The following is a 14896-nucleotide window of genomic DNA, read 5'->3' on the forward strand; positions in this document are numbered from 1 at the left end:
GAGGCTGGTAAGTAAAGTGACAGCGCGGGGGTGCAGTGCGGTATTGGCGGGCCAGAAAGAAGACTGACGGGAACAACGTGCAGATCTAATGAGCGAGTGTTCCTACAGAGCTGCTTTCTGACAGCACTTAGAGCGGAAATTACTGTAGGATTTGGCCTGGACTTCCTCATTTCCACAGTGGGAAAGAGCACTGCCGAAGCCGCACGGTTTGCACAAGCACCAAGCCAGCCAACTGCAAAGTCAGAGGTTAACGAGCAATGGTAACGAACACCTGCACCGGGATCTGTACCTCCTCGTTATATCCGTCTGCATCGGATCTAACGGGAATCTTCCCCACACTGGGGATTTCCACTTCAGAGACCTGTGAGCTAGTTTGGGCAGCAGCCTCTGTTTCTTTAGCATCCTGGGGCGGCTCTGCCTGAACTGTAAGGGCTGTTTCTCCCAGTTGGGCCTTCATTGGTTCTACCTCCTTGGGCTGTGGCCAAGAAGAAAAAGAAGAAAAAGAGTGAGAGAAAACCAACGCAGAGCACAGCAAAGCAAAAGTGGGGGCCCGAGTCACACATGGCACGGCCTCAGAGCTACACAGAAACGGAAAAAGCAAAGACGTCTTGAGAATAATACAAAGACAAGCAGGGCTGGCTTCCTGGGCCAGGACTTGGCTCCTACCTCACAGAGAGCCGCCTCGACGCCGTTCCTCTCGTAGGCGTCTGCGGTGTTGGCGATGGCCTTGGCTGTCTGCTCCTTGGCAATCATGGCATGCTCCGAGGACAGAGAGCGCACCGTCTCCTCACCCACGGAGGATGGATCTGCTGGGAGAGAAGCGTGGTTAGGAGCGAGCACAAACCATGAGACTTCTCCTCTCTCGCTGTAAAATGTTTTGTAGATTGGCTGTGCAGGACTGAACAGCTGCTGCATCCATCCCAGAGGGGAAGGCATTTCACTGTGAGCTCCCACAAGCCCCTTCCCAATGGGGACGGCGCACGCCATCAGGGACTGCCAAGTGACATGTTCCCACTCTGGAGAACGGCACTCAAGTGAGTTCTACTTGGGATTTATTGGGGGAAAAAAAAAAAAAGCCTGGAAGTGAAGTGCAATTAGCCTGTTATGACTAAAGGAAGTGGAAGGCAGCGCTGCTGGTGACAAGCTCGGAAGGATGCACACACAAAAGCAGCAGAAAAGCCTGCCGTGCTGCCGGGAGAGAGCCTCCACCAGCTGCCTTTGCTACTTCATCCTCAGCTTCTCCCATATCCCCAGGGGCTCCCACAGGGCTCCCACACGGGGCAAAGTCAGCGGGGTTGTCACCTGGTCCCGATTCGGAAGAGAGGTCCTGCAAGTCCGAGATGGGCGAAGGATCCATCTGAGGAATCTTGCACGACTGCTCCTCTTCCCACTCCACCGCCTCCTGCTCGAGCCGCCAGTTGTCCTCGTGGACGTAGAGTCGCAGCTCCAGGGGCAGGGCCTCGATCTCCTTCTGAAACTGCGCGCCTTCAGAGCAGGCGTCCCCGTCTGGAAGAGACGCAGCGCTGGCATGTAAGGAAACGCGCCGCCCTTGGACACTAAGCAAACACGCGATGTCACAGACAGCCACGACCGAGCTGCCCAAGGGATAGATGGGAGAAATGCCCAACGTCCTACTGGCTTTGTAACTGAAGACGATTCCTAAGCAAAAACTCAGCCAGAGACGCCACACCTACAACAGCACCGAGCATCTAAAGGCAGAGAAGCGTACGGAATCCACACTGTCATGCCGGTACTTCCCAGCACTTGTTAGATATATGCCAGTATTTGGTTTCAAAACAGCCCAAACCCCAGCAGTATCAGCTTTAGGCAAGCCCAAAAATACAGCCCAAGCGAGCGCTGCTTCTCTACACCAGGTATTTCTAATGCAGCCACTGGAAAAGCAGAGTCTTTAAAAACCAATGAGAACGGCATTAAAGAGGAGACAAAACCCACCAGGGGTTCGTTTCAGGAACGGAACTGTCATATGCAGGCAGACAAAGAGCAACTTCCCGATCCTCATCAGCCACATTTAGCAACGAACAGAATGACAGTGCTCCATTGTTTCTTTCTATTTATCACATCAAAATGAGCCACGCGTGAAATTATTAGGTTCTTCCACAGCTGTTTGCCATGTATAGTGCCACGTGCATGATAATTTCCCCACGTAACTGTTTATCCATTGGCACTGCAGACACACTCGCAAGCCTAAGCTGCTGTTACCAGGAACTCAGGCACTCAGAGAGGCGGCATTAAAAAAAAAGAGCCTCATTTAAGTTCGATGCAGCAACGTCGCTAGAAACCAAGCCGATGGGTAGGAAAGCATGACAAAAATGGTAGAAGCCAAGTCGGAGGCTTTTCACATGCCCTTGTAAAACAAACTGTGTCATACAAACTATATCAAGAGTCAAAGAGAGGAACGCCAGAGCTACAGGGATGTTGAAAGCGGCAGATGGGGAGCTTGAATATTTGTACACACCGCAAACATGCAAAGTGCCGCACCTCATCTCACCACCACGGTTCTTTCTCCCGCTTTCACCCCTATCAGGCACTTAGAAATGAATCGAGTACGGAGCAAGTGACTTCACTTCTATCTGGGGTGACGGGTTTTGTTGCGTTGTTGAAAGACAACTGTGCCAAAGCTGACGAATGTGACAACGACCACGGGGGCTAGAGACAGGGTAACACGCAAACGTGCGGCGCCGGTACCTGCAACAAGGCGGGACACCTGATCGCTTATGTACATCAGGCAGTAGGCGCTGGCGTTCCTCGAGCCGCCAAACGACTCTCTCTCCAGTTCCTCCCATGACGACTCTGTCACCGAGATGTCATTGTACTTGAGCCAGCTCTTCCGCGGCTGGTTGTAGATGAAGGCCCAGTAGTGACCGGCATTCGCTTGCCCTTCGTGTACCAAGACCGCGTGCAAATGATACGGAACCTGCAAGGTCACAGGGACAGGGTTTTCAGGTGTGCTTTTAGCAAGTGACTTTGATCTCTCTCTAAAAGCCACAAATGCAGCTGTAGGCCCAGTATGAGACCCTCTGCTTCATCACTGGGCTTTGGTAAGCACCATAACGCAGGCAGTTCAAAGTGACAGCTACTAACAAAAGCCCGCATCAGCAGCGTCAGTTCGGTGTTTACCTGGGGAAGCTGCAGCTCTCACCTGCTGGAGGAGAGGGTCACAGTACATTTGTTCGATGGACAGGCTGGTTCTGGCAATGGACTCCTTCAGATCTGCCAAGAACATCCAGAATGAGAGAAATACACGGAAATTAATGACCCCTCCTCAGCTTATGCCGGCTCTTTCCACTTCAAAAAGCACAGAGCCAGGCGGTAACCGTCAATACGGTTTATGCCAGAGCTGAACCGTACACAAGATTATTTCTAGTTCAGGATGTATCCAGCTGAGGCAACAGAGGGGGACTGGGCTGGCATTCAAGAGAAAGAAACCACAGCAGAGACATTTGGGGCTGACCTCGCACGTCCTGCTCAATCTCGTCTCTCCATCGCTGCAGACACGCCTGAACAAGGTTCAGCTCTTCCTCGGAAACGCCGTGAGGAGCTGGACACTCCGGTGGTTCTGCCGGCTCCCCAGCAGGCTGGAGGGGGCTGCCTGGTCTTTGCTGCACCGCAGAATTTCCCGAAAAGACAGCTTCGTCTTCGGTCCTCGCACCTCTCCCTTCTAGTGTGCTGGGAAGCAAACACCAAGAGCAGTGGGTGGGTTTTTCAACTTTTATCTTTTCTCTTTTTGGAGAAGCACAAGAAATAAACCAAACAGAAATTACTCCGGAGCCAGAGCAGGATTTCCCTTCCAGGATGGTACAAAACGCAAAGAGAACAAGTACATCAAAATGTACTCCTACCTTAAGAGATCAAAGTAAAATATAGGGTAAACAAAAGCGAACTTCTTAAAGTATCCTCTAAGCACCGATCTGCAATGAGCAATTCTCAAAACTCCTTCCCTCACTACTAAGAAACTCGTGTACTTACTCAGCTTAACTTAGAGCATAAACTGACCATGCTGACCGGGTTTGTAATAATCCAATATTGCAGTAATTTACCGGTTGATGAAGCAAAAAAAAATTAGTAGTCTAAGCAAAAAGAGCACATAATTTACCTCAGAATCGCTGCTCGGACAAGGAACATGGTAATGCTTTTGGAAAAGGAAAGAGCTGAAAGGCAAAGTGTTCTCCTACAGACTATTTGTGTTTACTGACCCACTCGGCTGCAGAAGCGTGTCCAGAGCAGGAGGCTCGGCCTGGGGCTGCAGGAGCGTGGGCTGAGAGTCCGCAGCAGGAGAAGCGACCGCGGCTGGCTTTGTTGTGACGAACTCGAGCACGTACTGGAGCATGTCAGGCAGCGGGAAGCGGGCCGGGCCAGAGCCGTACTTCATGTACCTACAGAAAAACCACCAGCTGCCGCACTGGAACTTGAGGATGCAGCTCACGCTGATGATCGGACCCTTCGGAGAATTTAGACAGCACTAACTTTCAGACACCACCTGAGCCAGTAGCTTTCTCACTCCATGCTTCTTGGAACAAACGTGGTCCCACTCCTCCCTCCCCTACAAGTTTCTCATCTGTTGGAAAGCTCTTTTGAAAGGCAGTGCTTCCATGGGGCCCAAACATAAAGCTAGCTGACCGCTCACCTTTCCAGCTTCTGTTGCAGAGTCATCATTTTCTCCTTTAGTCTTTTCATTTCTTCTCTCTTCATCTGAATAAGCTCTTTGCTGCAGTAGAGGTACCTAAATAGAGAAAGACGGAGCCGCGTCTTGTGAGTCTTGTGTACCTCCAGCATCCACAGTCTCCCGTAAATATTTCATAGTCCTTCCTCGCTCAGCTGTAGGACCTTTTGAATTTCATTAACTGCGATAAAGCGGCAGCTTTCAACTCACCGTACAGGACAGCAACTCACCTGTCCATATAAATAGTCTGGGGAAATTCTAGCTTGGTGTGAATTTTCTCCGGCTGTCCGAGCAACTGGTTGAACTCAAAGCGCGAAAGTTCAAAGGTCAGTACCGGTGGGAGTTTTGTAAACCAGCGCTGGAAGGGAAGCACAAATACCCCCAAAGGGACTTGTTTTAGGAGGAGTGCTAAGCGACGCGTTTTAGACTGATCCTAAATGCTCTCAGATGCATCCTAAGTGCCTGTCTGTCTTTCAACACCAAACTGGCGGATATTTTGGTAACTAGTCGGAAAGCCAGATTAAAATTTCCGCCTCTGTTCTACGTTTTTACTGTAACAAAGCCTCTTCGTATCTTTCAGAAAGCTACTTTTCCTTGCCTGATGCGTCCCTCCTGACGGGTGATTAATGGGTCCAGCACTGAATTTCACAAAACAAGCAGACATCACACAAACTCTGCACGTCGGCCGAGGGCCTCCGAGAGAGTTCTTTTCCAATGCAGACCACATGCAATGATGAAGAACAGAACAGACGTCCCAGAGCACTACCCCATTCCCAATCCTCCCCCAGCCTATTCACAGACCAGTTGGGCACGGGGATCCCCAGAAGGTGCCTGCTTCCTCTACATTTCTCTCGCTGTTGCCAAGAGCCATGCCGAAAGGAAAGTTCTCCCTTGACCTGACGCTTCCTCTCTAAAAGTCACAAGCATTTCCAGCAGCCACCGCCACAAGTGTCCTTCAGCTGCCCCAGCAAGGCACATTTGTAGTTCTAAAATATTTCCAATGCAGGCGGCTTTTTCTTATTGCTTTTAAAAAGCTTGGGAAGGAAACGGCCTGGTCGCTGAGCTTTCTGAGAAGCAGCCCAACAAGAGGATGTAAACACAGTGAAGGAACGATTCACACACCTACTACCCTGCAGAAACGTCACCATCACCACGGCTAGGCTTCGTGAACAAAGATATGGGAAGGGCTCTACCCACGCTTGCTACCCTGGGGAAACGTACATTCTTGTTAATACCCCTGATGCTCTGAGCTGCAGGACGCTCACCTACGCTCTCAAAAGCCAAAATACACCTCGTTCGCCACGTCCCCTACCACACAGTCCTCTAGCCCTGACATCCTGGGAAGTGAAATTAAGAGGCACAGTTTTTCAACTTGGGTTTCTTACAAGTCAGAGTCTTCTCCTCCCACCTGTGCAGACAAAGACTGACTGACATGCCTCCGCAACCGATGCTGTTTGATCGGAACGGGATTTGGAAGCGTGAAAAAGCTCAGATTGGAAAGACCCTGCCCGAGGAGCTCCTGATGTCCCTGTCTGCAGCAGCAGCCTGCAGCCCTCTCGTCTGCGCCTGCTCTGCGTGCTCCTGCGCGGCTTCGGGCAGCAACTGTGGAAACTGCACACAAGCCCTCCAGCCCCCAGCCGGAGGGCGCTGATCCGCCCCAAATATCGCTCCTCCTTTGCTAGTTTAAGCCATGGGGACACGTTTTTCAGACTATCGCACAGAAATGAGACCCCTTTCCCTGTCCCCTCCTTGCCAGAGACCTCTGCCAGTTTGTGAACGTTACTCCCCAGCCGCGCTGGCGCGTGTGGGATGCTGGATGGAATGGCACACCTTCGCTTTCTACTTTGCTGCGACTGAGTATTTTATGATTAGTTTGTGATTCACGAGATTTAGAAACAAAAATAATCAAAATAAAAATCAGCACAGTCAGGAGATAAGAGTGGAAATGAGAATTAAAAAACACACACTGTAATAGGGAGAAAGATACAAATTCCAAATGGCATACCATAGAGTTAAGCACTGTACTTTTACCCTCCGAAAATATGGAGGCAGTGGTTCTCCCCCTACTCAGGTACAGGTAGGCTTCAACAGAAAGAGAGAGACTTTATCACACTTGCATCAGCAGCACAGGTTTACCTTGTTAATTTAAAACAAACTCCTCGAACCAGTTACATAGGACAACACATCTTTACACGTAAGCAAGGATGGAGCATCTCACAACGTAACGCTAACGTGCATTTATGTGAGATTCCAAGTAGCCAGAAAATTTTTTGTAGTCAGTTCTTAGGGAACGTTTACAATTGCCATCTAATGTAATTGGAACATATAGAGACAGCCCCGCGCTGCTGCTTCTGCAGCAGGCAGCCCAATGCTCAACAAAAAAAGGTAAGACTAACCTCCTGTCCATACTTCACCGAGTCAGACGCTGTCTCCTGCTCCATCTCCCCCTCCACCATGGCTCCTTCCAAGCACTCGTTCAAGTTTCGATACCCATTGACCTGAAGGGGATACTGACCGAAGGTTTCGATCTTGGAAAAGGTGTTGCCTGGACGACGTAAATGACACAAACCCTGTCAGCTAACTGAAGAGATGACTTTTTGCAAGTTTAAAGACCCGGGCAATTTCATCAGGAACGTGCAACAAAATCCTGTGTCATCGCTGCCATCAAGGAAAACACTCGGAGGAGTTCAAAAGTGAATCTACCGAACCCTTAACTCACCCTCGTGGACACCTTCTGTCAAGAAAGTCCCGTAGAACAGCTGTACCATTGGGTTTTCAGACTTGTCCCCGGGGGTCCTGTTTCAGAAAGAAAAAATGCACGTTCATTTGCAGCTGCAGGCTGTGGAAAAGCCCCAGCACTCCTACAGTCAACAGCAAAGTGTTCTATCCGCAAGTTACAGGGGAAGCTCCTCATCTGTTTCCATGCTCCAAAGCGTTTATAAAGCTTACACTAGCAAGGGGGAAAAAAAAAAAACACGTAAGGCACTACCTTCTAAAATACCTTTCCAAAAAACCAGATTGTTTACATACATCAGTTCTGCTGCATTCCCCTAAAAAACTTAATTACTCTGCAGGCCATGCAGCGTTGAATTTCAAACCCTGCGCTAACGCACAGCAGAAGTGGATACGACACTCTGTAAGTGCAGCTCAAGCTTAAGAAGTGTCGTCCTTGGTAAACAAAGAACTCTGGTTCATTTACCCAACATTTTCGGTTAAAGCTCTCTCATTTCTTAAGGCGTCGCACGTAAAATCTTTTTCTCCTGGGTATCAGGTCAAACCCCCGAGATGGCAAACACTCACTTGGCATTCACAGTGAGCTGGAACGCGTCCTCCAGCCAGTCCAGCAGCTTGTGCGTAAACTCACTCACGTCTTGCTAGAAGGGAGATGGAAGCGAAGCGTCAAGCGCGGCACCCATCGGCCAGCACCGGCCTCCTGGGGTGCAACCTGGCCAGCGCCGCTGGAGCTCCCCAGCGGGAAGAAGCGCAAACCTGAAGCGCTGATTTAGACGGATAACGAGCGCTCTGCTCCTCTGAAAACTAGATCAGAGGAAATGATTGTGATCGCTAATCGAGTACCCAGATGGTGCCGGGTGGTGCACGGTGTCGCTGGCTGTTTAATTAGCGAGCACGTTCATTTTGCCTAAACAGCGCAGGGACAGCTGCTTGTCGGTTGACAAACACAGGAAGAGGCCTCCGAATGAAACAGCAGGACGAAGCAAAATAGGCTCGTCGCGGCTGCGAGGGCCGCTTCGAAGGAAGGGAAAAGCTTTTTAACGCGGTGTTACCTGCTGTTCTTCAGCAGATCTAAACGCGTCCCTCAAGAGTTCCAGTGCCGCAGAAGGGTCTACAAACTTACGACGTGTCCCCAGCATTAAGGCAAAGAGATATTGAAGTTCTTGCATGAACGCCACGTTTCTTTTTCCCTGCATTGCAAAAAGAAGAAAAGCCAAACCCTTCCAGCAGCTCAGAAGAAGCAGTGTCTCAGACCGAAGTGCTACCGCACACCACACGCAACCCCCCGAGAGGTTCCACCAAGGGGCGAGGCGGCCTTATGATGGACTGCAGCATTGCTTTGTGACCCCCCCATGGATGCCTTGGAGAAAAAAACTAACTGAAATAAAACCTTCAGAGAAGAGAGTGCCAGGTGTCATAGTTACTAAACCAGAAGGCCAGAGGTGGCGAATTTATGGATTCGTTCTGCCCGCTTTTAAGGTTTCTTAGAGTGCCAAGAGCACAAGTGAAAGTCACTCAAAAGGCAGTGGCCACAAGCTCGGATGCTACAACGAGCGAAGGATTACTCTGCACGTGCCTCTTTCTCCAAGTATTTTCTAGGTGCCTTCTGCTGACCGCTGTCAGGAGGCCCAGGGGTAGAGGCACTTCCTGACCGGCTCCAGCACCAGCCCTTCTGCAGTGTGTGTGAACAAAATTACAGTCTGGAGCCACCAGACAAGTTTTATGGGCCCGATTTGTCCCCACATTACAGTCAGAGGCTCCAGAGGAAAGCTTTTACGAGAAGCATTCGATTTTTTCCTACAGCCACTCTGTCTTGGAAAACTATTTCCCAAATTTGTCTTTAGTGTAGCCTGACAACTTGAAAGCCATTAATGTAGGCATGGGAGTCTCAGACAGCCCTAAATTAAATCTGCTTAGAGAGAGCAGAGCAGGCTACCGCTACAGAGGGAAACTTCCCAGCGTTACTTGATGAAAACTTACAGTGTGAGTACAGCAACGTTCAAGCACATTTGGCGGGAGGGAGTAGCCAAGGACCAGCCGCCGAAACTCTGGCAACTGGAACAGAGACTGCAAGGAAAGGAGAGGTAGAGACCAGTCAGCACCTGTGAGGCTTTGACTCGATCCGATGCCCCGACGTTGCTCTTTTACTCGACAGCTTTTTTGTAGCTTCTCACTCTCTGATGCCCTTCAGCCACTAAGCAAACGCTCACAAAGCGACTGGCACATTCATACTCACCGAAGAACAAAACCTCACCTGGCCCTTTCCAGGACACATACAAGCACGCCATAGCCTGTCCTGCCCAGGCAAGCTCAGAGGAAGCACCCAGGAGTGGGCACAGCGAGGAAGGAGCCCATTTGAAGCTCACTTGCTTCCTCTCAGGGCTGGAGACACATGATTAACATCTCCCTGGCGACGTGAAATGGTTAGAAGAGACAAATCTGCTCAGTTCCACTTACTGCTGTCTCTTCTCGTTTAGGTTATCACTAATAATATATGCTGCCTAGCTGCTTACTTGTCCAGGCATCCATGCCAGCATATTCCATTAACTGGAACACGATACACCCCGTGTGCTATGGAGCCAACAATAACTGCAGCGAAATTAAATTATCGGTTCGCTTTGCCAGTTGAGCTTCTGTCACTCAGGAAGCATTTGGACATCGCCACGCCAAAAAAAGCCCCGCGTGCGTACACGAAGATTGTATGTATCGGTATCTATTTTTATGCAAAGCGTATTTAACCGCTCTCTGGCTCTTTCTGCGCACGCCCACCACTGTATCAAAGGAAAACATCGCTCCCATTGGAGCACGGTCGCGTTCTCGCACTTGCACGCGATGACTGCTTCCCAGGATTCTAACTGACAAATGTTTGGACTCCAAGACCACAGCAACTCCAAGGGAACTTTTCGTTCGGCTCACCTGTATGACAGCGCTGAACCAACATGTATTTCCAATGTTCTTCATGCCAACGGGCCAGTCTCCCACTCTTCTCCAGTCGCTGTGCTTGAGGCTCTCTCCCCAGTCTTCACCGCGTTTCCTTTTGGAGCGGGTTTTGCTTTCAGCAGAAGGCGTCTCCTGCGGTCTGTCACAAAAGAAGGGCGCCGCGATGCAGAACACCCCCTCACAGCGGTTCTCAAGAACCACGGGAACCGTGTGCCCCTCTCAGCGTGAGCAGGATGCTACCCGGAAGGCAGTAATGACCCCAGCTCCTTTTAGAAGCAGCAGGTACACACCTGGTGGGTGGTTTATGTTTGTGTTTGGTTTGCAGTTACCAGCTAAGGAATCCGTTTACGATACCCAGGAAAACCAAATCTAACTTGTGGACACACTCACCTTTCAGCAGCGTCTCTTTCCGCAGTCTGAGCTTTTGGCGATTCCAGCAGTCTGAAGGCACCGGCTGCACCAGGGTCATCGTTCTTGGTAGGGGTAAGCAAGGCAGTCACATCTAGAAGGGGAGGCAGTACTCTGGTCAGTTTTCCACCAGGAGCAGGCAAATGTTCTCTATAACAAGAACTTGCAGAAAACGTTCACAAGCACGATTTTTCAATCGATACGAGCATAATTTTTTAAAATGCAAATCCTCACATCTTAGCTCATGCTAAGGAACCTCCTCCAGCCATCGAGTGGGCTGGCTGAGAGCAGGACAGACCACGCAGCTGTGTAGTGGCCAGATTTCCTTACTGCCAAACGCAGAGCTTGAGGGAACATTTCAAACCTCTCAAACAATGAAAGAGGAACATCAGCTGCTGCTTATATTTGCTGTGCCTCGACACCAGTGCCGACAGTCGACACCATTTTGAGAAATAACGGACTGCAGTAAAATGGGCACAGTCACACGGAACCACCTTCCTTCACTGTGTCAGGGTGCTCAGCTCTGAGTCCCTGCACACAGCAGCTACGTAGGAAAGGAGAATGGAAAACGAGTAGTTGCAGAAGAGGTGGAAGCCTTGAACAGTGAAACAAAGGGCAGCCACGTCGCTCCGAGTGCTGCCTCAAAGCTGCCGGCCCAGATTTTTGGCACTGCGAATCCCTCTCACCTGAGCAAGTTCCAGTTAAGCCATTAGCCAAAAGGTTTAAAGAAACTATTCTCGGCTACCTCAGGCAACAGTTACACTTTTTACATCTACACCTCCCAAACTGATGGCCCACTTCTGCCAATACTTGTAACACAACAACATTCTTCACACAGTCAAATTGCTAGCTCGAGTAACATTTTAGGTTTTCACGGAAATGCGATCCAAAACACTCCATCGCCTGCTCTGCCGGCAGATGCTGTAGCAAGGAATGTGCGATGCTTGACGGGGATTCAGTTCTCCATTCGGCTTGCTCCGCTTTTGGAGCTTTCTGTGTCAGCCAAGACCAAGTGTTTCAAACAGCGACAGCTGGGTAACTCTGCCTCATCTACAGAGACTACGAAACCCCAGCTCAGTCACTTCCCTGTCAGAGGCAGCTCTCCTTCACCAGGAAGGTTTCATTCCCCGAACAGTCTCGCGGCAAGTGACCAGTACTACCAAAAATCAGATCTGTGCCGGCACAGGAGCTGGAGGGATTCTCCGGCAGGACAGGCAGGACCGACGTTTCCCCTCTCAGCTCCGGCCGGAACATGGGGACGCACCAGGGCGAGTGGAGATGAGTGACTTACTCTGCTGGGGCTGTGTGGCCAAAGCGCTGCCTTCCCCTGTGGATGGCTCGACAGCCGCCACGTCCTTAGCTAGCTCCTCGCTGTGATCCTCCGTGAGGAAGATGACTGCCTCCATCAGGTCTCCCTTAGCAGCCTAGGAGAATGACAGAGGGGGGAAAAGATCCATAGCACCGCAGTTACCTCACCTACACACACGTGACGTTTAATGTCCCTGTGGTAAAGACCGGTGCGCTGCTGGCGGCTTTGCTGCCCCTGGCCACGAAAGAGAGCTATCTGCTGGTGCCAAAAAACGACAGTAACGAAGGCTAGGATTTCTCCATCAGAAAGCACTTTGGCTTTATCACTAGGGCAAGGCAGTCTCCATTAGCTGATTTCATTTCCCTCAGAAGAGAGTCAAGTAGTCGCAAGCACGACAGGGAACTCTGCCACTGGGAGTCAGACTCTCTGTGGATTTCGAGACATGTGTCTCTTACCGAGCTAGGGCTTTCTTCAGGCCATCTCAACAGGCTAAGCTCTAACTTTAAACGCATTCCAACGTCTTTGGGACACAATCACTTAACGAAACATGTAAGGATTTTTTTTTTTTAAACAAAGCTCTCTGCATATCATGAGCACAACTCACATCCTGCTGCCGCATCTAAGGAAGATGGCAGCATCTGGCAATTCCAGACCGATGTGGTTGTGACCAGTTTAAGACTGGTATAAATAGCAAAACACAGTTGTGAGGAGAAATGTTCCCAGGTAAAGGTTGCTGTTCCAAGTGCCTGAGATTCCCATGGCCCCTCGCTCTGGTGACAGACAAGATATTCCCAGCCACAAAGATACTGATGTTATTGTTGCCGTCCAGAGCTCCTGGAGCAGTTTACACGGAGAAAAACCTGCTCCGATCCACTCGCTTTTGTTGACCATAATAACAGATAACGGCCCTGCAGGAGCAGAACTTCAGGGAAATGTTTACGCTGCTTTAGTGCGGCACGCACTGCTGCAGCGCAGGTTTTAAGGTCTACTGCTAGAACAACGAGCCGTTCTCCACTTAGTGTGGGGCTGATCGTCAGCTGCAGACGCAGCAGGGAACACGCGGCCCTGGCATGACGTTTTGAGAGAGCCTGGGCTCACCTGATTTTTGGGACCCAAATTCAGAGGCCCTCTTTCCCCACAAAAACGACAATGGGCACAAACCTTTAGAGCGGCCTGAAGCAAATCCGAATCTTGAATCCCTGTGATCTCTCTCATCTGGTTTAAAATCTTCTGGCAATCCTTCGGGCAAGAAATAAAGAAAGTTCACGTTAAAAGGAGAAAAAGACTGATACCGAGCCGCTTCTGCAGGGCTCGTCACTGTATCGCTTCCTTCTTTCCCCTTTACCGACAGACTGACGCAAAAACCTGGTCATGCTCGCTCGATGGCAACACCGACATCAGCTTGAACATCGTACTCAGGGGTTTTGTTCCCCCTAAACACACAGATGAACGTTCAACTTGTCGTATCTGGAGGAGGCCGTGGGCAGGCCCCAGAGGAAGCGCTTTCCCCAGTCCCAGCACCTGCGGTGGAGGGGGTGGCCCCCCTGCCCCTCGGCTGTGGCATGTGCAACGGGACATATAAGGACGCCGCGTGCTCCCTGGGCAGCGGCCGGGGTCTATTTTAAGTCTGGCCGCACATGCCATTTGTGCGTGTCACTTCTCGCTGACAATAAGGTGTCAGAATAGAGGCCCTCACTTCTTCCCCCACTAGGCAGCGAGTCCTGAGGCTGGGAAAAAATTAAAACTCTTTCACACCTTTGGAGCACAAGCTCTACCCCGTCAGTAGTAACTCAGCTACTTCTGAGCCATCCATCCATCCATCTGACGGGTACCACTCTGCGCACCAACACCACAAAGACCGCACGTGCGCCCGATCGGGCGGTTGAAACAAAAGAAACTCTCCATCGTTTTCTGATGGGAATTCCCCTGACGAGTTATTAGCGTTAATCCCACCTGAAATATTACTTCCACTGAACTTCTGCAAGAAAAAGCGTGTTTGTGCGTGCATCGCCTCACCTCCAACCCGTTCCGCGTGCTCTCTTAGTCCCAAGAAAACCTGGGAGGTGTGGGGCAGCCCCAGGCCCCTCCAAGAGCTGCACGGTGAGGAGCCAGGGGTACAGGGCTCCGGACGGGCACGCTTTCGCAGAGACAAACCACTTAGATCACCTTGCTCATTTTGCCACCTCAAGCGTGCGGTGGGCTCGTCGGCTAACCCCACCTAACGCTGCAGGGCACGTTTTTCCACTGGAGAAAAAACAACGCAATGCTAATAAAGCACGATAACGAAATCTGAGGCAGGACAGGGCAAGGTTTTCAGGGTTTCTCCTGCTTTGCCAAAAGGAGGACTCGCAGAGGCTGCTGTAACTGTAAAAGCTAATTAGTGATCCACCGCTTTCTGTTAGCACTTGTTATTCTAATTGTTTCCAGCGCAATTTTACTTAGCCTTTGAGAAGAAAGGTTTGTAATAACAGCGGAAAGCTTATCCCAAACAAGAAGTTTTGAGAGGCTTGTGGCTGCCTGGCAGCCCACAAAACCCACAGGGAACCACACTCCCTGCAGCAGTTTAGTTAAGTTTTTGGGGTTTTGTTGCCATAACTTCTCCGGCTGATTGCTTTTTGAGGTTACGCGCTGCAGCGCTTTCAAACAAGCTCCAGAGCTCATAATTAACACCAGCGTGCTGCCGCTATTAATACACGCCGCCCTCGAAAAACCAAAGCAAAGTCCTACCTGCTGGAAAAATAAGCACCCAAACCAAAATGCTATTAGTATTAAATTACAGCAACAGAGGATGAGCACAAAACTGAGGGCCTGAGAGGAAGCAGGGC

The 14896-nt window shown here is 50.4% G+C and overlaps 1 protein-coding gene across 1 annotated transcript in view; it reads right to left on the reverse strand.

The window, feature by feature from the left end:
• The window catches only part of USP28 (ubiquitin specific peptidase 28), a gene marked incomplete at its 3' end in the record, with an annotated part of 17656 nt that extends 4175 nt beyond the window's left edge, over nucleotides 1–13481 (reverse strand). Inside the window, exons 1-19 of the mRNA XM_009867601.1 lie at nucleotides 13425–13481; nucleotides 13233–13310; nucleotides 12054–12186; nucleotides 10745–10856; nucleotides 10331–10493; nucleotides 9395–9481; nucleotides 8467–8604; nucleotides 7982–8055; nucleotides 7401–7477; nucleotides 7078–7226; nucleotides 4912–5039; nucleotides 4646–4741; nucleotides 4215–4394; nucleotides 3473–3687; nucleotides 3161–3231; nucleotides 2707–2935; nucleotides 1303–1506; nucleotides 667–806; nucleotides 290–475 (exon numbers count right to left, since the gene is read on the reverse strand). Of these exons, the coding sequence (XP_009865903.1) occupies nucleotides 290–475; nucleotides 667–806; nucleotides 1303–1506; nucleotides 2707–2935; nucleotides 3161–3231; nucleotides 3473–3687; nucleotides 4215–4394; nucleotides 4646–4741; nucleotides 4912–5039; nucleotides 7078–7226; nucleotides 7401–7477; nucleotides 7982–8055; nucleotides 8467–8604; nucleotides 9395–9481; nucleotides 10331–10493; nucleotides 10745–10856; nucleotides 12054–12186; nucleotides 13233–13310; nucleotides 13425–13481 (2517 nt within the window). The remainder of the gene's footprint in view (nucleotides 1–289; nucleotides 476–666; nucleotides 807–1302; nucleotides 1507–2706; nucleotides 2936–3160; nucleotides 3232–3472; nucleotides 3688–4214; nucleotides 4395–4645; nucleotides 4742–4911; nucleotides 5040–7077; nucleotides 7227–7400; nucleotides 7478–7981; nucleotides 8056–8466; nucleotides 8605–9394; nucleotides 9482–10330; nucleotides 10494–10744; nucleotides 10857–12053; nucleotides 12187–13232; nucleotides 13311–13424) is intronic.
• Nucleotides 13482–14896: the final 1415 nt, after the last annotated feature.

This window comes from Apaloderma vittatum, unplaced genomic scaffold, assembly GCF_000703405.1.
Source record: "Apaloderma vittatum isolate BGI_N311 unplaced genomic scaffold, ASM70340v1 scaffold23474, whole genome shotgun sequence".
Lineage (NCBI taxonomy): Eukaryota > Metazoa > Chordata > Aves > Trogoniformes > Trogonidae > Apaloderma > Apaloderma vittatum.